Source organism: Lasioglossum baleicum, chromosome 1, assembly GCF_051020765.1.
Source record: "Lasioglossum baleicum chromosome 1, iyLasBale1, whole genome shotgun sequence".
NCBI lineage: Eukaryota > Metazoa > Arthropoda > Insecta > Hymenoptera > Halictidae > Lasioglossum > Lasioglossum baleicum.
This window is the reverse complement of record NC_134929.1, coordinates 21,063,071-21,086,344: the sequence shown is the minus strand read 5'-3', so window position 1 is coordinate 21,086,344 and position 23,274 is coordinate 21,063,071. Positions and strand designations below refer to the sequence as shown.

The window sequence follows — 23,274 nt, the reverse complement described above, 5'->3', positions numbered from 1 at the left end:
TTCCTTTGCAAAAATGTTATCCGCGGCTTTGTTTAGGAGTTATTAACGAAAAACACGGACCAATCAGAGCGCGACCTAGACGCGAGTTGACATGTCCCAAAATATCGCTTCAAATGGTCTCAGGAACCTCCCAGTTCCGGGAAGTTCAGGAATTTTGGGACACCCTGTATATTAGGTTGGCAACTAAGTTCGCGACCTCCACATTTTCTCAAACAAAGTCATTTATATATTTTTTAAAGCACGAGTATACAATAGAAGTACATATTACGAAACGGAAGGTCGCGAGTTTAGTTGCCAACCTAATATATAGATTCTATTTTTAAATTCTTTAAATATTTCTACCGTTTGCATTTATTCCGCAGAATTCTGGAAATGCGGATAATAGATCAGAACCAGTCAGGTTTATTTTTACCAGGATTTCACCGGTTTGATAGGAGCATCTTACGCCGGTTCAGCATCAAATTTCGGCTGCAGACGCCGTCAGAAGACCGTCTCTAACAGCGTTTTCATACTAAACCCATACAAGCGGTACGAATTAGTTATCGCACGAGAATAGCTCGAAGTTACCACCTTGTCGGCGACGTCCTCTACATAGCTAATAAGGCTGCCAAGACACAGGAGTGCTGATGGACCATTGATTACCTATCAACCAGCTATTAATGTTTACGTTCGAACTATGAGAACCAACTACATGCCCATCAATATCTGAGGAGGACACGCTTCTCGCTTGTCGAGGGTTTTCGAGCAAGAATTACAGTAATGCCTCGATAGATGTGAAAACTCCAAAACTATGATAGTACTCGTAGTGGTAGAACCTTGTTCTTAATCATTATTCTGTGAACCGTTTAACATTGAAGAGGTTCCACTGATTCGTGCTTTCCACGACCAACTACGATTCAAACTGCACCGTCTTTGGACTCATTTTAACCAGAAAAATATTACGGTCACGCCAGTGAAAGTTTCCCGAAGAAACAATTAAAAACAATTAAAAAACAAAAACCTCGTGCTCCATCAACATTCGACCTTCACAGCCCCTGAATGGGTACACGGCGGAGTAGTGGGGATAGATATCACGCACATCTCTTCCGCAGACATCGAGGCATTACTGTATCCATCCTGTAGCTCACGTCGGATCTCGGGTTTGTCTCGGGAATCGAATACCCGATTTGGACGTAAAAAGTACGTGTGTAGCGGGATCCTCGGTTGTTTCCGTGGGCAGAGAGAAGGATGAGAAGGAAGAGGAAGAGGAAGAGGAAGAAGAAGAAGAAGAAGAGGGGTCCCACCGGTAACGATTTCAGGATCCTGCGGACTCTAATGTTCCCGGGGATCAGATCGCCGAGTCAGAAAGGATGGACTTTAAAGAAGCGACGAGACAGCTGCACAGCCACCTCCGAAGAAAACGATTTGATGCGGGGATAAAGCGGTTAGGCCCCTATCCGTCCTCTATTCCTCGGTCTCTCTTCGTGTTCCACCATCCGTGCTTCTCTCCGGGATCGACAACGATGCTGCTATCTGCGCGTCCGTGCTTTTTCTTCTGGTTCGAATGGGAGGGAGATGTGTATCTCTGAAAATAGGATTGGTGCGGCACGCATTGTGCCGAGGACACTGTCTCTCCAGCTTCTCCACCTACCCTCCCCCGTTCTCTACGCTCGTATTTATAGTCCTCGGCTTTTCCGACGTGCTTCGCGCCCTACGACCGCTTAATTCGACCGCTCTGCAAGAATACAATTCCTCCAAGAAGAGCCGAGCAGAGAGAAAGAGGAACGCGTGAATAGTTCGGAAACGCAACGAGAACCAGGTGGACCCCGGTGTGTCTCGCTACTTGTGTCAACTTTTGTGGCCTTTTACCGCGCCCCATGGGGCCGCAATTCACCAGGTTTCCCATTGATCACTCGAAACGAAAACACCTCGCTGAAGCTTGCCAAGAAAGTGCCAGATCCTTGGATCACCGGTTTAAACGGAACTCTGTAGTCTTGTAGATTTTCTTACTCTGATTATGGAAATAGGTCGCGTGGCTGTCCTATTTTAGTAACCACACAATGTTCTGGGCCATTCACAGATTTATTTAGCAAATTAATTAAAACGTAGATATATTAGTCTACGTTATTCATAGCGCAGCAGGTATTCGTTTATTCTAATCGCCAGAAATATGTCGGTATACAGTTTCTAATACTGGCAGGAACATGCTAAATTGGGCAACGTTATCTCAGTCCGATTTTAAGTGATTTGAACTAATTCATGCTAAATCACGGAGCAATTTGAAATAGTGGAAAAATACATGTAGTATCAGCGTACTGTTTACAACGTAATAAAATTACAAAAGCGAGAAATAAACTCCTATTTGACTCCTGCATAGTCTTCCCCCCTCGTCAACATCAACACGGCAGTGAACACTATCGAAAGACAATTAAGGAAAGTCGAGGGCAGAAAGAAAATCCGGGCAATTAGTTTTCCTTGGAATTTAATAGAGCCTCCACCAACGAGCAAACAGCTTTTCAGCCGCGCTGCTATTTTTCCATACTGAATAGACGAAGGAATAACCGAGGCCCTCATTCCGCCGAAACAACAAACTCTTTAAATAACTGAAGGAGACTCCCCGACTTCAGGTTATTCTCCGTCCACCACCGGATGTTTCGCGGATCAGGTAGACATATAATTCTCTTTCTACACTCATTCATAATTTAAATCCACGGTTATCAATTTATAGCTTCTTCCCTCCCCCCGGACCCTGTCCTCTTCCACCCCGAGGATCTACTTAAACCGGCCGCTTAATAAGACGGACTCCTCCCGAATCAAATCCTTAATTAAGCTCTCTCGACTATCTCCTATTCTCTACGTCTCGCGATCTTGCCAGTTCTTTACGCGGAGACGTTGAATGCATAAACGCGATATTATTCGGCTATTCGGGAAAAGATTTTCACAGGTATCGCGCACACGTCTTCCACACATGCGAAGAGATGTCTCGTAGCGATGGCTACGGCCCAAAAGAAAACACCGAGAAGCTTCTAAATCCGACGAACCGTGTTCCGAAGTGGGAAGCCGCGATAAACGGTAAACAAAGAAATTAGACGAGGCCGTTGAGTCCCCGTCGGCCGTAATTCATTCTGTAGAAAGACAAACGAGTCTGCCTGAATGAATAGGGCTGTGTCAAGCCGCGTGAAAAAGTTCCCCCCGCGCGGGGTATTAAACTAAACTAAACTAAACTAAACCGTCCGGGACGGGCGTTTTCCCTTGTCGGGTCGCGTTCTTTTCGCCGTGCGCATTTGTGGCCTATTTTCACAGGCCACGGTTTTTAATGCGGCCGTTCGCGAGGAATACCTTTTCTCCAGCCATGAGGAAACTAATCGGAGCATGTATACCGAGAGAGAAAAATAGAGAAAGAGCGAGTAGAGAGAAAGAGAGAGAGAGAGAGAGAGTGAGTGCGTCCAGGTGCGTCGTGATTTACCAGCGAGCGGTGGAAGTCGATCGGTTCAGAAAGTGGCCGGGTAGAGACCCGGGGATCGGTCCCCTCCGTTATTAAAATTTCTCACGAGTCTCTCTTTCTCCCGCTGGTCTCTCCTCTCTCTTTCTCTCTCTCACGATGCCCCTACCGACCTCTCTCGGCCTTCATCCCTCTTTATGAACGATAAAGCTCCGGTACGAGGAGAAAATGCGACTGCCGCCGATAATCGTGCTTCGCCACGGTCTTCTGTTGTATTAGGGATCGAAAGAGATCTCTCTCTCTCTCTCTTCCTCTCCCTATCCGTACATCTTTCTCCCTCGTCTCCAACATCGCCGCGAAATCGATTCGGAAACAACGTTCAGTATCGGGACGGCTGATCTCGCCTTTCATTGCGGGGGGTGTAAATAAAACCGTCTCCGGGGCTGATCGGACTCGTCGAGAGAGAGAAAGAAAAGACCCCGGCAAATGTACCGTACGGTGCTCGAACCGCTCGTGTCGTCACTATTAGGCTGTTGCACCCTAAATGCCGCCTCTCGTCCGCGCCGTTTCAGAACCCGCTGGCTTTTTAAGTGCTCCACAGCACCGCGAGCCACCGGAATTTCTGCTACTCTCGCCTCTGTTTTCGAATCCACCGTTCTCCACTCGCGCAAACACCGGCTGAAAGTCAATTTTTTCGGGAGAGAACGTTGTCCTCTAGAACGTCGTTCAGCTACTGTTTTTCTCTAGCAATCGTCCGATAATTGATTGCAGCGTTAATAGCTGTTTGTATCTCTGGATAGTACGAATAGCTCCGTCCCTCGGCACGGTTAAAATTAGACAGAGTGGATGCCGAACTTTAAGCCGGTGTTGTTTTCCGTGTTTCGTCGTTCGACGACGATTTTAGAACGGACAGAGCTCCAAGAAAGTTCGAAACGTAAAATATGGACAGAGAACGACAGTGTCAACGTGTTGAACGTGGAATACGAAGAGAATAGGCAGCGAGCGCGCCGGTGGTGTTGAGAACGCGCGGAGAGAATAGTTTTGCGAAATGAAAGGGAATATTTTTCTCTCGAGCTTCGCCATTTTGTCAGTCCCGGTTCCCTTTCTATAAAAAGCGATTCAGATCGCTGGGAATTCAGACTGATTATCCACTTGGAAGTTCGGAGCACTCGTAAAGAGAGAAGCAGAGAGAGAGAGAGAAAGAATCTAACACGCTACGAAGGCGTATTTTTCTCAGCATTCTACGCGAAGCGGTGTATAGACGACGCTATTATAGATCGATTTTCTATCTATAAAAATTGTACCAGCTTATTAAATGTGGATCGGCCAGGTCTCAATTCAGGAAATTTCTGCTGGCAGCTTTTCTGCATAAAAATACCACGCTCGAGGCTTGAGAAAAATGCAACCCGTCATTTCGACCCGTAATTTTTAATGCTACCTGGCTGCCGAAAATAATGTACTCTTTTAATAGCGGGTTTCCGAGGTGTCCTCTTTCTCGTTGCTAGACCATTTCACGTCTGGATGCGTTATTAACATTTGGCTCTCAGAAGTCTCGCAAAATCGAATCACTGGACTCCGGATCTTTGTGCGAATTGAAAATGTTCACATTTCCGAGAACCGACCCGAAAAATTGCTACACGCGAAATTTCGGGTTCCCCTGGACAGTACAGGGGTCGGTGAGCCCGGCGGAAAATTCAGCGATATTAAATGTTGTTCGCGGGACAACAGAGGCAATCTGCGACGCGGAGCGCATACATCGGGCATTATTAATCAGACATTTGAACTGGAGCAGGCAAGTGTTTGTCGACGAGCAAGTGGACGCGCGCATGATTTATAAACTCGCCCCGATACAGGCTGGTCGGGCCGCGTTGGGTCGGTATATCGCGACGTCGTTAAATTTCAACGATTCCTCGACGAGACCGGCCAGATCCGTCAGACTTGCATGAACCAAAATTTCATTCCGCGGCTGAGTGAAAGAGATAGGGGGAGAGAGAGCGAGAGAGAGAGGGACGAAGAGAGCTGTGGCGAGACTTGCATACCGTCGCGTACTTAATACCCAGGGCCAGGGCAATATAAGCCGCCTGTTAATAACCGGCGCGGGAGTATTTCGGTTCGGGGGGAGGGGGCTGTGGGTGGCGTCCAGGGCCAGTTTCCATCGGCAGGAAAAATAGTAATATCCCGTCAAGGGGTAAAGTAAGGGTGCATTTCATTAACGGGGGTCTCCGCGAGAGAGTTAACGGGATTAGAAGTGTACCTCCCACCCTCTCTATCCCCCCCCCCCCGCGTCGATACGAGGAAATTAATTATGAAGTTCGAGGCCGTTTCGACGGCGAACGTGATCCGATGTATTCAACAGCTCCGTGGAATCGCGACTCGTCCTCCCCACCACCCCAGATCGTGGACAACGACCGACGATAAGCCAGTGAACCGTGCACGCTTTTGTGCTCGCTGATTTTTCCGAATTACTCGCGACGATTGATCTCGCGGACGTTTTAATGACCGGACGCACGACGGGACGGTAATTGAAAGATATTGGAAAGAATATCGCTGTCTGCGTAACTTGCAGCTTGGATTGAACTAGGAAGAATATTAGTTTAGTTTATGTTTTCAGCCTCGATGGCCCAGAGAAGGCCTCGGTTTATTATTACATTTTGAAATGGGAAGAGTATTTCGGAAACCACAACAGGTGTGACCATCCTATTTGTATTGGAATATATTCATTATTTAACAAAAAAAAAGTGTTTATGACCGAAATCATCGTTTCGGAGACCATACGGTCCATTTTTTCTCGCGGAAAGGTCCCCGAAAGTGTCCCATCCCGCGACAACTGTAAACAATCGCAAAACCATGCGACCCGAACGAGCCTGGTCCTAATCAAAACGATTGCATTAACGTTTCAACCGCCCAACTACGATCCGTAATTATTTCGTTTGAGCGGGCCTCGAGGCCGCCCTTTGACACCGGACCAGCGATATTTTATTCAAACGTTTGAATTGTATTATTATCGATCCTCCCGAGCTGGAATAACGTGCTGTATAAAATTTCCTAAATACGCTAAATAATACCAGTGCCAGTGAAGTTTCCCGGGTTACGGTTTATCGAATGTGTCGCGATAAATCACGGTAGGAGGCGGGACGCTGATAATGTTGCATGCATAAGTCTATTTCGCGCTATTAGCCCGAGTTTGCTACACCGTGCGAAGATCATGAGTTACCTAGAAGCTAAGTAGCACAGGAGCAAAGAGGGACTAGGCAGCTGCCGTAACTAGTCTCCTTCAGTAGCTACGTACTCGATTGCTTATAATTACACTGCGAGTGTTTATGCTTATTTTTTGAAATAAATTGAAATCGTACTAAATTCTATCATATGTTATATCCTAGTATTTTTTGGAAAATTCTCAAAAGCAAAAATTGCATAAAGATCCGCCGTCGATTTAAAATAATACAGTTTATCATCTATTCAATTTCTTAGATAACAGTAAAACATCGATTATCCTAACTTCTGAGGCCGAAGTCTTTAGTACCCGGACACGCGTCAGATGTAAACAGCTCAGTCCAAGCGGATCCATATGTTACGCTATCGTACGAATTAATGAAAATTGAATATAGCATTACAATCGAGTAGCTGTTCTAATATTCAAGCAGTCGAGTTTCCCTGTTCCGTTCGGATAATCGAAGTTCTCGCTACTGTACAGCTGACTGGCCGCTGTACTAGCAGCTAGTGAGTCATTGAACGAACCACACAGAGAGACAGAGAGAAAGGTGTAAGAGTGAAGAGAAGAGGGTAAAAGTGGGGTTGAGAAAATGATTGTACTTACACCGACGGACGTGGAGTCTCAGTACGTTTCCCCGGAGTTGTGCACATCGACCTGGACCACCGTCGATTTCACACACACATGGGGTCGGCGCGGATCCTGGCGGGTCGTCCGACGTCGTTTGTGAACGGTGATCAACTAGCACATGCACGTTTCACCCGGTCCGGCACAGATAGACAGAGAGACTGAGAGACCGAGGCAGAGAAAGAGAGAGAGATACCGGTCCGCGAAACCAAAGGGATTTCCCCGAATCACTGCTCAGCCAGCCACGTGACCGGCCACGGTGAACTCTTGGAATCTTTGAGAGAGCCGAAAAAGAGAGGTAGAGCTGTGAGAAGTTCTCTCAGAGAACACGGTCGTTTCCGGCTACGGACCAAGTTGTCTAGGCTCTCTGGAGCACGTCAATCGACGTGCCGGTTGCTGCTGCTACTGCTGCTGTGGCTGGCGATGGTGATGGTGATGGTGCTCGTTGGAAAAAGAGATTCGAGCCGGGCCGGTGCATCACGGCCACGACGACGTTCCCGTACATACACGCTCTCGGACCTCGTCCGGATGGACGGCCGAATGAAAAAGTTAAGGACGTACTTTGCCGCGGCGAGAGAAACTAAAACAAAAGGCGGGAGGGGTTGCGCCGATGGAGCAGAGCGGGTCGGACAAGGAGGGATAGCGAAACGGATCAGGGATAGAGAGACAGACAGAAAACGAAGGATAGATAGAGACAGAGAGAGAGAGAAAAGACAGAGAGAGAGAGAGTAGAGAGAAAGAGAAAGAGAGAAAGAGAGAGAAGGAGGAGAGGACGAAAGACCGCGGTTTCTCCCTGAGATTTCGAGCTGCACTGCAAACGGGAACAGTCAGTCCTCACTGAATCGCAGTTTGGCTACGTACTCGCGGCTGAGAGACTTTCGGGTCTGCGCAGTTGCTCGCTCACCATTTCCCACCACCATCCCCGCTATATGCAACCCCACCACCATCGTCGTCAACCACCACCACCATCGATGCCCGACGACGCCGCGCCGCCACCACCACCACCATCCAGCTAACCCCAAACCCACCATGGCTGGCTCCTCTTCTCTCTCGGCGCGGCGAGGCACGGCGGCTGCAACCCTAACCTGCAGCCGAGAGAGGCAGCGCCCTAAACTCCGCCTGGCGAAAGCTCCAAGCCACGCGTGAACTAGAGATTATTCTTACTCGCCCGAAAATTACTACCAACAAAGTTAGCCCCGAGATTAAATCTCCGTGCATGTGCGCCCCCGCAGTGTATGCACTCGGTGACAATAGTGCATCCCCTGGAACTACCTTCGAACACATACATACGTACATGCACGCCTCCGCACCCCTGCCGGGCACCGGAAGACTTCCTTGATTCATGGGAGATTTGTGTTGTGGCGAATGTCTCGGGACCGGTCCTTCAAACTACGCCAGCTGACTATGTGATTAATTGCATCGCTGCGTTCTGTCGATCAGAATCATCAGCGATCGAACATGTCCACTCTTTTTTCTCCAACAAACCAGCTTGAGCTTCGTGTCTTAGACGGCGGATCTTATTTATGCAAAATAAACATTTTGCATAAAGAAACAGGAGCTCTTCTTTTCCTGTAATAAAATTAATCAGACGAAAATGAGATATCGACGATCATCACTTTTTTTATTATTGTACTGTTTTATGGTTTACCTGCTCGTGTTTGTCATAATCACATCAATTGACTAAATGTGTATGTTATTAATTCCCTTACAATAAAATTCTATTTTGTTGTTGTCGATATGTAGTCATTGGTAAATACATATAGACATTCAATAAATTAAGTTTGTTCTTCTTGTAAAAAATTATGAACGTCAATGAAGTTCTAATCGCTTCAAGACAAATGAGTTAGGCATATCAGTCACATTTAGATCACGGTACATTGGTAAATGTACTGGTACACGGTAAATTGTGCATTCTCGATCTAGGAAAACTGATTTGATCATTCTGAGAGACCGAATGTATTTTGTTAATGCTCCACCGCACGACGATTTTGAGGTTAATCTTGTAAAATCAGATTCTTTCACGTCTACGCGTAGCCCCAGGAATGTTTGGGGATTCTAGAAACACTTTAGGCTGTTCACACCTTCCTGCTACGTGTGAAGAGTTTTACGGTCATAGCGGAAGTTTGTGTCGAGAGAGCAGCGTTTACGTGTCTCACATTAACGCTTATGTTAATATGCTAAACGTAATTCTTCGGAACGGTAATTTTGGTATAATAAATCGTGAGATCGGCGAGAATACAATGGAAAATGTGCGGAGGATAAAAATGATGGGAGGAAATAAGAATCACGGGGGAAAACCACGAGGCGAAATCTCTGTCGCAAGAAATTTCCCGCGTTGAAAGAAAAAGAATGTTCGCCAAAGTCACGCTTCCGAAAGTTCGTTGCTCCGTACATGTTGTCTCCGCACATTCTGCGGAACGTTGGCCGCACGCCAAAGTCATTCTCACATAATTCCAGGGTAGTATAAGCGCCAAAAAATACACGAGACTTATGACTGTAATTCCGCTATAAATCCATAACCGGAGAGAATAATTGCGCCCTGCGCGCCATTCTTACAAATGAAACCGTTAACGTGACCGGGCTTAATTAAATTTGATAGGTTCACGTGATAATGCCTATCGCTTTAATTCACCAGGATCGCGGAAATATACCATTGGAAGGACACGTGTGTACATTTGCCTCCATTTCGTCCGCTGATGATACGATAATGCGAAATCATACGTTTTGCTAATTAACCGCAGAGAGACAACGGATATACACTATACACCCCGTGGCCCGCGAAGCAAAAATAATGGAGAATAATTTATTCGTTTCGAATAACCCGCGTATTACGACGCTAATGATAATGCCCGGTCGCCCTTTTTTGCGAGTGTATTAAGGTTGGAAAAGATAATAACACTCCTTTTTATTATCGGGAGGGGGAAATGTTGTGTTATCTGATGCAAATGGGACATCGGCGCCATCTGCCGGCGGATAAATTAACCATGTAATTTGATCGAACGTCGATAAAGGTATCGCTCATCTTTCTGCCACGGTCGCAAATGTTTCAAGGTTTCAATCACGTTCAAATAAATGTTGCAAAGGATGGGTACCTCGTAATAATTTTCTATCGTATATTCTCGTTAAATGAATAACTCCAAAAGACCGAGTAATTGCACCATCAGAGAAATGATACAGGAAATAATCGTATTCGTTGATATAGAATATATTAATTTATGGGGTATCGAATATTGCAGTATAATATATTCATAGATTTTCACTGTACCGACCCGAGTCCATTATCTATATTGGAAATATTAATGCAAGGGAATTTTTAATGTTCACATCAACCAAATATATCAAAGTCAATGGCACGACCTTAAAACATTGATAACCACATCACTCCGTCATGAATAAACAGCATGACATTAGACGGAAATAAAATTTATGTGCGTAGAAAGCCTCGTATAGCGTGCATAACACGTTGTTAAATATGCGCATCGATCAATTCTAGTGTTATATCACAGTCAAATATTTTTAACATTAACCGGACCGTTTCAGTCGTGACCGAAGTTCGATGAAATAACTGCAATATATGCATTAGCGATTAAAAACATTTCAAAAATATTTTATACGCTCATATCCATATAATTGGGATTACAATAAAATTTTACTCGTTTCTCGTGTATGTATTCGTGAACCGGAACTACGGGGACTTCCGGTTTCGCAGAACTGCAAAATTGCATCGCACGCCATTGACAATCCCATCGGAGCTATGGTGCTCGAAAAAAGGTTCAGTTAAGCTGTCCTCATCTAAAGTGGGAAATTAATCTCTGGCGATAATTCAAAGCCACGTTATCGGGGAACCTAATGTCAATTGCAAAGTTAATCGATGCACGCACGTTCTCCTCTCTCTCTCTCTCTCTCTCCCTTCCCTTCACTCTCCCTCTCTCCGTCTCTCTCTCTCTCTCTTTCTGCGAGAGATACGAGTGGGGTTGGCAGGTCGTTGTTCCTAGTCAAGATCATGAGATCCCTATTCCCGACATTTCGCAATGCTGGCGTAATGCCTGACCTCCGCTTCCAATTCTGCCGAATGCAATTCTTCAGAATTCGACATACTGCTCTCATCACTCAATCATGCATTGACTACGTGAACAAACGGTTTCAGACGCACGAGTGACACGTACCATATCCAAGCCCTATCGATTTCCCATTGTCCTCCATAGGCATCCACTATGCATACACGTCCGCTGTATTATGCTGATTCGCGCAAAAATAACGCATTAACATAATTACCATACCAGACCCGCTGCGAAACCTCGGATTTTTAGGTTGGAATCAACCGGGTGCCAAAATCCAACACTGTTGCCCTTAGTGTCGTCAAAATACTCCGAACTCCGAACAATCAGAATTTCCATAATACATATACTGTTGTCATAATGATGGCTGTCAATGTTAAGTTCAATTCATACTAGTTTTCCATTAATTCTGATTTTCTACTTTATCGACTACGTACAGTTCAATAACATTCATACTGCGATATTTTTACTCCATTTTTATTTATTTCATTTAATTCAACGTCCTCTTATAAACAAAACTGTTCTTACGAACAACCAGGTACAGAATAGTACAGATGAGTATCAACAAATATAATCATTTAAGAATTAGATTTGATATAAAATTCTTAACTAATAAACAAACAGGAACAATATGATCATATGTAATGTACATCTATATATTTAATTAAACTGTGTTGCACCTTCAGGAAGACGAGTTAATACGTCGATATTCGTCCTCAAATAGTTAAAACCTTCTAAATTGATTTATTCGTAGACATCGGAGAATAACGTTGCGAATTGTTTAAAGAATTCTGTGTAATAGATGCGGCAACGTTCGAGGAGCATTTAATTCGTTAATTACGCGTCGCACGACGGAATTGGTCGCCCCATCTCTCGGACCGGTCCTTACCTAAGTTGTGCACCTTGTGTACGCACACGCGTGCACTGATATGTGTGCAGTTCGTATAAACGCGGGGAGAAAATACGCGTGTCTCATAGTCTCATTGCTGTCCGGGATTCGTGAATACGTGTTATCCAGTGACAGACAGTGCTCGCGACAGTGATTGACACGCAGAAGAAAAAAAAAGAACACGGGAGATCAAAATAATCTGCATGTTCTGGCTTCGTCGACCTCAAGACCATTATTGCCGAAACTGGCGTTCGATGAAATTGATAAAACGCATGCGCGCGAGTGTTGTGTCACCAGTGTCTGAACGTCGCATTCACCGTTGATCGTTATCTCTTCGACGCTCGATGATAAAATTCTGTGATTTCTGCAAGAAAATAATCGCCTTGTGCAGCGAACCGAAAATAGAAGCATCATAGGTTACCGGTGTCAAGGTAAATATACAATATAATTAAGTGAAGAACAATCCTATTTCGACGTGCGTACTTATACGTGTACGCACACGTGACGAAATGTGTTTACACTGACAGCAAAACAAACACGGCGAATCGATTCATTGATTTCACGCTACGTTATCGAGTGCGCCGCGCGCTTCGCTGTGTGGGGAAATCGCGAGGCATTGTTAATTATTCCGGGCTATCTTCCGACACCGGCGGCCTATTGTTCTCGAATTTGCGTAATACATGAGATAATCGGCTAGTTCGTGGTCACGTGACGTGGCGGAGATAAGCGGAGTTCAGATTTGAATTGTTAAGTAATCCGTCGATAGGCGCGAATTAAACAAAAGCAACCCGCGTTTCAGAAGGGTTAGTTCCAAAGCGCATGCGTTCCCGGTATGTGAACATTCGCAAGATCGCGTAATTTTATCTCTTTTGCAATTTAATTGCGTATTGACAAGAATTTATACCTTAGACCGAACAGTGTTCGAAAAACTGTTAGAATTCACGGATAAAAAATTTGCTGCTTGTTTTTCTTGTAAGAGAAATCAATTTTAACGAATAGTTGACAGTTTTTGATAAGCAAAGGAGGTTAGGGTACTCTGTAAGAGATTGTGCCGTGGTCGAGCGGCTTGTTTTATTGAATGAAGGCTGTATGAATCGTATGGGGGTCAAAAACACCGTGCGAGCGTGACTGTGTGCGAGACGGAAAGGAGGGAGGTAAATATAACACCCCGTTGAAGACGCTCGTCGCGTCGCGAGGCGAATGCGACGCAGAAAGAACGAAAGTGCGCGTCAGTAGGCTTTACCCTGACCTCGGTCAGGCAAACACGGTTTAATTTAACCGGGTCCCAGTAAACCCACAGTTCAATCTATCTTTGACCAGTGCCACGATCGTCCGCTGTTTAACCTCGCTACTACGGAAGGAAGGATACACCTTTCCGGTACGTAATCTGTTTTTTTTCGCAATCCCGGTCGTTGCGAGCGGTCGCGGAAATACATGACAATCGGCTCAATCATTTGACAGCTGAAAATATGTCTGTAATCTAAGAGATTCTCCATAGGCAACACTATTTATTCTACAATTTAACAAGCATATAGAATCTAGCATTATGTATAACTGTTCTAATATTCGAACGTTTCCTTCTTTAGTTAGGACAATCGAGGTTCCACTGTATCTTGGTCATATTCTTTCACAAGAAGAATTATAAACGTTTCGACAGTGCGACTACCCAACACCGACAGCAAAGTTACTAAAATGTAAATATTACGTTGTCACAAAAGTTCGTTTCGTTCTCCATTAATGTGCTCAGTGCAAATTCAGTGTAGTTTTTAAGAAAACCAATGGCATGGTTAAGAAAGAAAACATTAACGAACAGAAGATTGTTTGTGTATGCTGATGTTATCTAACAATATGGAATGTGCACGTAGTGAAAGAAACTTTTAGGACAACCTAATAATATCTTCTACTTCTTTCATCATATATAAAAATGGATGTTTGTATATATATGATTAATAGACTTCGAAACTGTTTAACCGATCAACATGAAACTTGGCACATATATGTATTTTTTCATAGAGAAGGTTTTTACGCTATTTTTTTTCTTTTGCCGCGGGCTGCTAGTATAATATAAAAGCTTCAATTTATTTTTGTTGTTAAACACGAGTGCATCTATTCAATAATTCTGTTCAAAGGCTTCCCCAGACTTTGTTCTCGGACTAGCAGAATTTTTTCGGAAAATGTTTATCAATTGATCTTTCGTCGCTGGTAATTGAAACTAACTATAGCAATTCAGTTGTCGGAGGATTCATTAAAGACGGTGTATGACTGTACTGGCACAATGATGAATTGGCTTCCGGCGATTGGATAAAGTCGTCACGTTTCTAGAACGATAGGCTTCGTCCGAATAGTCTTTTCGCGGAATCCCCCTGAGTCATCGTTTCTCTTTGTATGTTATATGCAAGCACACGATCGTTTATAAATAACCGGGAATAAATCACAGCGAAGTACTGGTAGAACAATTTCCGGAATTTATGCATTTATGAAGAAATATAAAACAATAAAAGATTAGACAAATTTCAGAATGTCGAGACGTTGTGTTTAAGGGATGAAATTAATTTTTATTTTACTGCCGCTGCCCACAATCGCGATCCAGAACAATTCGCATAAAGATCCGCAGTCGAAAACCGGCAGCCACGTTCGCGAACTTTGAACGGTTTCCGGCCGTTATTACCCAACAACTTCATACTACCCTATCCAAAAACATTACTACACAGTTTCAAATTTCGCGGCTCTCATCGAACGTCGTACTCCGCATCAGCGAAAGAGCCTCGACGTTCATCCCGTCGAAAACAATAGAAATTACCAACGTCGAGTTGCATACATATCTATAAACGCACCATACCGCCGTTTACATAACCGCGCGTCCGCACGTGCGCCATGCGAGGAGATTAGACTCTGTACCTGTGAATAGCTTATGAGCTGCAGCATCATTTTTAATATTCCGAACAATTCGACAAGCTCTATTGATTCCGACGGATGAGAAACCCTAGAAAAATACAGGATAATCCATGTTCCTTTGACCGTGAATTCAGGTCGGGAGCAGCTCCGATGATGTTTGGGATCAGTAGGCGCGGGTGTCGGCGCGATATACATAGAGGATACGTTGTTTGCCAAAAGTCTGAATGGAATTGATCCTCGCACGCATCGCCGCCTTTTCGCGTTTAGGGGACGAATTCAAAAACCGAAGATTTGTGGCGCCAAAGGCGGGGCGACAGCGAGAAATACAAGCATGAATCGAGAAGGGGGGAAGCACCCCTGGTTGGGTATAACTATCCACTTTTAGGGTGGATAGCTATAGTCCAGGCTGAAAGCGAACTATACCCGTCCAGCTGAAGGGCCAGCGAAGCGTTCAAAGCATAGCATTCTGGCGGAAAGCCTTCCGTTGAGCTTCGCGAAGTTGACTGCTAGCCAGAGACGCACTGTGGTTTGAATCATGCTTCTGTCGTGATTGAAATTGTTATTCATTGTCTACATGTATGTGCAACCTATCATTCTGCTTCGTTGTACGATTTTTTAGCTATTCTTTCTCGTTCAATAATTTGTTTTACTCTCTCTCTCTCTGTCTTAATGAAAACAATTTTTATTTTGTATGTTAAGTAATTCTCTTTTTCTGTATAATCGTTCAACAGATATTCAATGAGCCATTTATCTGACGGCGGCACGAGTGAAGTCGCGTTACATAAATGGGAAAAACGTAACTCTTGTAGAATCGTTAAAAATTTCGCATTTAGGTCGCGAGTTAACGATCTGTACTAGTTTCAATCGCTGAAGTTACGCGTTTTCGTTGAACCGTTATTGCGATAACGAACGTATGTAGTTACCTTCGCAGTAAATTGTTACGATTACGATACGCGGGGTACGAGAAATTCGAGCAAGGTAACGCATTGAGAGAAATAACATGTGTACACAAATATGTTGGGATGCAAAAAAGAAGAAATCGATGTTCCAAAAAATTTCTTTCAAATTTGTTCGCGTTTGAAATACGTTCCGGACCACTGTGTGTCGGCAGGTTTCTTCGGCGGCCATTGACGAGCGCGAAAACCTCCTCCGCCGTTATTCCCCCATCTAATGAGGATGATTACGCTCGGAATTTAATGCGTACAAATTACTTCCATTAGCCGCGTGTGTTTGATCGCCGGACCGATCGTAATAGCGGGGTTGTGGGTGGCAGTGTATCGGCAGAGTGAACGCGCGAATAATTCGTCCTGCGTAACGTTTTTACCATTTAATTCGAATCCAGACCGCGTCTATTCGAATCACCGGACCGAACCGACTCGCGTTTCATTTGAAAAGACGTAATTTTCTTATCGATCGGTTGTTTGTCGGGTCGTCGCGTCGCAATCGTCGCGAGATTTCCGTTTCGCCGAGACGAGGTTTCCGGGCAAATTGAATAATCATAGTAATTCGATGAACGCGGGTAGGAACTTTTTAAAATTCCTGTTTCGTTGCCATTGTGTGCCGAGAGAGGCAGACGGCCAGCGTTAAAAGGGTGCTTTACGGAAACGATTGAAGATCCTGGCTCAACGACCTGTGGCGCCGTGCATTGTTGCACGGAATTACCGACCGTCAATTGCGAACTCCGTTCCTAACTGACAATTGCTCCACTTGCTTCGAGCCATTAGTACTCGCCGGTTATCTTGTTGGCAATGCACTACAATGAGCAGCGTCGTCGCCGCCACTATGGCCCGACGTAAACCGCGGTATTTTTCCCCTCTTTCTCTTTGCATACACTCTGTCCGCCCGTAATTTCTATGGGGCACGTGGTGCACCGGCTGGTGCAGTTAATCCGCAACCGAATGCACGTCTGCATTCTGCGACGGTATTGTTCTCCATATTTGCTTCGAGTGGAGAAACTGGACTTGAGGAGGCCGCTCTCCGTGAATGCGCCCATCAAGATAAATACAGCACTGTCTCGATTAGCATTTAACAAGAACGTGTAATAAATAGTCTGTAGATCTTTATGCAAAATCCTAGCTGATTTCATTAAACAATCCATTTTCCAGATATCGCGTTCGCCAAGATGTCGGGGCTGCTGTTGCTGGTAGCCGGGTTGCTGGCGTCGACATTGGCCTATAACGGCGAGCTGGTGGAGCAAGAATGCCCGGTGGACTGTCACTGTCACTATTTCCGTGTCAATTGGGTGACCGACTGCTCCGAAAGCAATTTGACAAGCATCCCCTACGACGAGCTCAGCCCTAACGTCTACGTCCTCGATATGAACGGGAACAACATCGCGCACGTCGGACCATTCCCGGATTCTATCAAGATCAGGCGTCTCCAAATGGCGCATAATCGATTGACAGAGCTGAAACACGAATCCTTCGCTGGGTTGACGTACCTGCTGGAGGCTGACTTCTCTTGGAACGCGATCTCTCACGTAGACCCCGAAGCGTTCAGGTGAGTTACGTCCTCCAGAAACAAGACCTTCCATCTCTCGTTGCATCTAAATTATACTAATTCAATCCTCCAACAGCGATAGTCCAGGCCTCATTACGTTGGAGCTCCAGAACAACCCTCTGGCTGAAGTGAACGGTTACTTTTTGAACTGCCGCACCCTGCTGTACCTCGACTTGAACTCCTGCGGTATTCGCCACTTGAATACACAGTTCTTCCACAACACGACCAACCTGAACAAGCTGGATCTCTCCCAGAATCCACTCGGCAGCATAGAACCAGGCCCGTTCGATCATCTTACCAATTTGGAGTATCTGAAACTGAATTCCTGTAATTTGACGCACCTGTCACCGGATGCGTTCACTCACCTGGAGAATCTTCGCGAGCTCGAGATGGGAGACAATGATCTGCGCACTTTGAGCTGGACCAGTGTCCTAGCTCCATTGATCAGATTGGAGCACCTGGACATCCGAAAGACCGGGATCATTAACTTGCCTGGTGACGCTTTCGCTATGAACCTCTATCTTCGCCAGTTGATTCTCGCTGATAACGAGTTGGGTCACTTGGACGTGGGGAACACTCTGGGCCACAATCTTCACAGTCTCCAGTCGCTGGACCTGTCGAACTGCAATCTGCAGGACCGTTTATCCGAAGAAGCATTCAGAAACGCCAGCAAGCTCCGCGTGCTGACTCTAAGCGGCAACCCCATGTTCGCGGCTGACTTAACCGTTGTCCTGCGCCACTTGCCGAAGCTCCACAAGCTCTCCTTGAGCAACTGCAGTCTAAAACGTCTGCCGAACGCGTTCCATGTGTTCGAGAACCTGGAAGAACTGGACATCTCTCATAATCCCCTCTCGGACGCGTTCGTCGGCCTCCTGAATCCCTTAGAATCTCTAGAATACCTGGACATGTCCTACTGCGACCTCGGCTACGTCGGCAACAACACCTTCGCTCACATGACCTCGCTCAAGAAGCTCATACTCTCCGGTAATAAGCTGCACACCTTGGAAGAGGGCTTGTTCGCTAATCTGACGCGTTTAGAGAGGCTCGAGCTGCACAACTGCGACCTCAAGAACCCTCTGGACCCCAAGGTGTTCGGTGATCGCGAGATGACGGACATAGTCGAGCTAAAACTTAGCGGGAACCCTCTAGAAGTTCCTGAGGATGGCTCTCTTCTGTCCAACCAGTTGTCCAAAGTGGAGATCCTCGATCTCAGCAATTGCAACCTGGTGCACTTGAACGAGAACCTGTTCCACAACACGAAGAACATCACCCAGTTGAATCTCTCCGGGAATAACATCTCCGGGGCCCAGAATCTCGCTTGTCTGACGCAGTTGCGCGGATTGGAGCACTTGGATCTCAGCAACAATAATCTCAACACCATCAACCCGAAGGCCCTCAAGCGCAACCCCCGCCTTCTGTCGTTGAACCTACTGGGTAACCCTCTAGTGTGCAACTGCTCCGTTGTGGACATGTGGGACTGGGCCGTGCAGGTGAAGAATGATTTGCACGTGCTGGTAGGCAGTCAACCGGCCAGCTTCGAGACTGGAGCCGCGAAGCTGAGGAAGAGCCTAACTTGTACCTACGACGAGGAGACCTATCGCAATCTGCTGACAAGCAGTGATCAACGCAGACTTCGTAAGGGAGACATGACTCCCACTCGCACCTGGGCGAAATACGTCCGCGAGTCGAACTGCGGTCATAGCTCATGATATACGAAGCAATTTCAACATCCAACGGTACACACCCGTCAGGACGAGGTGCGCAAACACAAGACAGAGCTGTAACGCACCTTGCCGCGGGTTCACGTGCTCTCGCGACTATTATCCTGTATTTATTACCAGTAAGATCTCCCGATAGTCCATACAGTCAGCCCACCCGAAACGGTAGATTTTTTCTATGGACTTTGTTGGCGTAATCGTACCGTTAGACATAAGATAAGAATCTGTCTGTATCCTGACGACGTCTATAATCATATCGTCTTGCACGTTTCTAGAATTTTCTTTTACAAGTATCCATGGAACACGCTGACAAAGTTTGTACGAAGATTGATACGTTGCGCAAGATGTCCTGTACTTCCGGGACAGGTGACTTTATTTTTGTAGACGTAAGATTAAGGTGCATCGGTAGTAGCCGCGCGGAGAACGCCGGATGTTGAAATGATTTTTCTTTTGTAAGCTCCTCTTCGTGAGCGATATGTATATAATTTAGCCTGTCTTCTATTAGACGCGTCGTCGAACGAGTTTTTAACTTTGTTGGTTGCGTAATTTCGTTCGGAAGAATATGAGATCTGCGGCTTCTGAGATCGATCTATGTGCTGAACGCGACAAAGGGTGCTAATCGTAGTAATTCCTAGTTCTCTACGTGTTACTAGTCCTTGTATGTTGAGATGTCTGACAATTTTCATGGTCTGAATTTTTCTTATTCGTATCCTCGGTTGATCTAATTCGTCATTTATGATCCGATCCGAGTATCAGTTTCCAAGGACTTCCGGTTGATTATCGTAACGGAGTGAATCGCTCGGGATAAGGATAGGCTTGATGCAAACATTAATGATGTTCAATTTGTCACGCGATCGTACTCTCATTGGTCCATCCCGCGGCTCAGTCCTTGAACTTTAATCGAGACGGACAATGGCGCTGAAAATGAAGGCGCGAAAATCGTAATTGACGAAGGCGACGCGTAATGGTCGCTGAGCGAGCGGGAGGGCAAACTTTCGGCAACCGGAAGTTCTTGGGTCCCGTGACGAAGTTGTCGAAAGTTCTCGAAAGATGAAACGGTTCCAGCAAGCGCGTCGTGATTAACAATTGTTAAGCTGTTGCGTGCGAAGCGACTGATTTCACTGATTGACACGGCAGAGTACACGTCTCTTCGCGAATCAAAGCGGTCAACGGATGTATTTTTGTATTCGGTTCCGTGCGCCGTAGAACGAAACCAGTTGAACATGAACGTTGACACATTCGTTACCACCGTCACACAATTTGCTCAGGGACAGTCTAATTTTATACACTTTACATTTGCATAATATCAGAGACTTTCTGACTTCTATGAAATTGTTTCCATATTCCGTAAATGATGTGCAAACTGTGATTAATAAAACATTTGACAGGAATGACGGTAGCGAACGTGTTAAGTTCAAAGAGTAAAGTAGCCAGGCTCGTCTGGCCATGAGTGCGCGTTATCTAAGACTACGAACATCGTCGGAGACGTCCTCCACTCAAAAAACTCAGATCACCGCCGGATAGAGAAATTAGAGTTTGTTATACCAATTGAATTTCTTTAGACGATAACGCCTAAACTCACGTCGAGAATCAATTGAAGTAGAACAACCTTTGGAACAAGCCAAAAATGATCTAATTGTAAGCCTATATTTGTTTAGTCATTGTTCTTTATTATATATTTATTATGTACTATCGTATAATGCGGTTGTCGTTGACACTATCATCACAAAAGTCTTGGTACTTCAGCAACGATTGATCTTTTTTTTAATTAAGAGGGCTTAGAGGAGAATGTTAAACATTTCTATACGAAGTTGTCTTTTGTTATTGATGATTTTATCGAGACTTTTGCCGTGTTGCAATCTACTCCTTATCGTTTATTACTATCGACTAAGATGCACCAAGAAACGTTTGTCTACTCCGAGGTTTTCCTTGCGGATATATGTATACTTAGATATTCACGAGAAACGCGGTTCCCAATCAAGCCACGCGTGTTTCCCTGAGTTTTCCGTGTGGAAAACAAGGAGACTGACAGGTGTCAGAATGCTCTATCCATTTCGCGAATAACACAATGACAAATAGACTGCAGAGATTACGCATTTATAGAACATTTAATTCGAGATTTCACGCAGCGAATACCTTCAGAGAAGAAATTCTGTTTAACCTCTGTCTTCTAATAGTACATAAATAGTCCCATGAAAATTTATTCTAATACGAAATCAACGATGGGAACATTAAAGAAAATAATCGACGACCTTGAGCAATCAAAATTGTCGCTCATTTAATAGTATACTGTAATTCGCGTTCTAAGATCAGCACGAGCAGAATCAGCCGCCAATGTCACTATGTTCATGAAATGTACAAGACTGTTTAATAAAGGAGTCATTTTTCTTGGTACGAGTTCGCTAGTTTATTACTAGCATTTAAAACGATTGACATTGTAAAAGTTCTAAACAGATATCAATTTGTACGTAATGGAACTAAACAATTGTTTTGGTAATGTAAAATGTAATGCATATGTTCCGAGCAAAAATCATTCTCCTTGAAGTGTCTTTCCGTCTGCACGCGTATCCGGTACAGTGAAAAAAAAACTGGCATAGTTTATGCAAACGCAAATCGGCGTTTTATCGTTTCAACTGTTATATTGTACTTACGGTGCAACACACTTTATCTATGTATACTAACGTTACATAAGTTTTGCGCTATCTTTTCAAACCCATGCTGGAGTGCTGTTTGATTTATCAATTATGGGTATGTGTGGTTAGCATTAAGTTAATTTAACCTCACCGATTTCCTGCGATTACAACCGTTCTATATCGGAAACTACACTCCTCAAAAGAATTAAGCAATCGCTTGTGCGAACCCGAAAAATTGGTCCCACTTTACGTGATCACAACTCCGTCAAAAATTGCTGTATCGATATCGTTAAGCAATGGTTCGGAAGCCTGAAACCTCTAGTTTTAGATGCTCTGTTTCAAATTGTTGCTATGTTGGTTTTTTACAAAGTTATAGCGAGATGAAGACAACATTGACGGTTAACAAAAATTTTTTGCAACATTGGAACATCACAAGGGGAGCAACAAATTGTTTTGATAAATCGCGTTAATATCATTTGGAAGGGCTATCTTTCCTGTGTAAATTGTGTGGTTGTTGAATATTGTGCGATTTTTTTTATTCGAGTTATTCGACATTGAAGTAAATATGGGCTTTTTAACTTTAACTGGCTCCAGAAAGCGAAAAAATTATCGTAGAATCTTGTGCAAAGAAGCAATAGAAAGAACGTTTCTTTCTCTTCAAGGCACTCCTTTTGTTTTTTCAATTTCATCAACATTTCGATATACCAGGTGTTTCTGGAAATATGCTGAAAAAATGCACAATTTCGATATTTCCTTTAACTTGCTATATCTCGGCGAGAAATGATCGTAATACCATGATCCGAACGTCAGATTGAAGCAGAGATTCTGCCAATTCGATTGGGCCATGAACTCGCTGCAACAATTTTTTACCTATGACAGCTGTGTTTGAAGTAGTGCATCGCAGAAATTAGCGCGCCACGTACAGCGGCTGCCTGACATCTCTGAATACACTACGGCCCACGGTGGAAAAGGACCAAACTCGATTCAAAATCAAAGAACTTTCGATAGAAATAAGGTAGAGCGATGAAATTTTTTTTAAATTAAAGCTGAAACTTTGCAGAATCTGGGAAAAATAGGGAGATTATGGTACGAACGTTTTTTAACGTTGAGAAAATTCGTTAAACATGTAGAATTTCAAGAAAATGTGGTTTCTCCAGTACCACGCGCGGAAAATTTTTTTTTTTAACATGCTATATATCATTTCCCGTAGATTTTTCCACGCTGATTTCAAATCTGGTCTCAAAATTTGTCTACGACCTCAGAATTTTAAAAGAAATCGATTTTGCAAAATCCCGAAGTAGTAGACAATTTTTGATAGTGTTG

General features: G+C 44.6%; 2 protein-coding genes and 1 long non-coding RNA gene across 6 annotated transcripts in view; 1 reads left to right on the top strand and 2 right to left on the bottom strand.

Moving 5' to 3' along the window:
- Positions 1-9,051, bottom strand: part of LOC143217348 (uncharacterized) — a 30,035-nt gene extending 20,984 nt beyond the window's left edge. The window contains exons 1-2 of the mRNA XM_076441567.1: positions 8,908-9,051; positions 7,239-8,828 (exon numbers count right to left, since the gene is read on the bottom strand). The gene's annotated coding sequence lies outside the window, so the exon portion shown is untranslated. The remainder of the gene's footprint in view (positions 1-7,238; positions 8,829-8,907) is intronic.
- Positions 9,052-9,107: 56 nt separating this feature from the next.
- On the bottom strand, positions 9,108-12,262 carry LOC143218912 (uncharacterized). Its single transcript, XR_013011186.1, has 3 exons — positions 11,540-12,262; positions 11,426-11,471; positions 9,108-11,324 (listed from the first exon to the last, which is right to left on the bottom strand). It is a non-coding gene; the product is annotated as an uncharacterized LOC143218912 (long non-coding RNA).
- Positions 12,263-12,301: 39 nt separating this feature from the next.
- Positions 12,302-21,712, top strand: LOC143217194 (uncharacterized). Of its 4 annotated transcripts, XM_076441355.1 has the most exons (4): positions 13,370-13,584; positions 13,793-13,900; positions 17,207-17,600; positions 17,677-21,712. In XM_076441355.1, exons 3-4 carry the CDS (start codon positions 17,224-17,226, stop codon positions 19,307-19,309), a joined length of 2,010 nt encoding a protein of 669 aa, XP_076297470.1. In that variant the 5' UTR covers positions 13,370-13,584; positions 13,793-13,900; positions 17,207-17,223; the 3' UTR covers positions 19,310-21,712. The 4 variants fall into 4 exon arrangements, with proteins under 4 accessions (XP_076297388.1, XP_076297559.1, XP_076297470.1 ...); XM_076441273.1 differs by lacking the exons at positions 13,370-13,584; positions 13,793-13,900 and adding an exon at positions 12,302-12,637; XM_076441444.1 differs by lacking the exons at positions 13,370-13,584; positions 13,793-13,900 and adding an exon at positions 13,043-13,360.
- The last annotated feature ends 1,562 nt before the right edge of the window (positions 21,713-23,274 follow it).

Coding starts and splice junctions, on each gene's coding strand:
- LOC143217194 (XM_076441273.1), top strand. CDS start 17,224: ATGTCGGGGCTGCTGTTGCTGGTAGCCGGGTTGCTGGCGTCGACATTG. Junction 17,601..17,676: donor GTAGACCCCGAAGCGTTCAG/GTGAGTTACGTC, acceptor ATCCTCCAACAG/CGATAGTCCAGGCCTCATTA.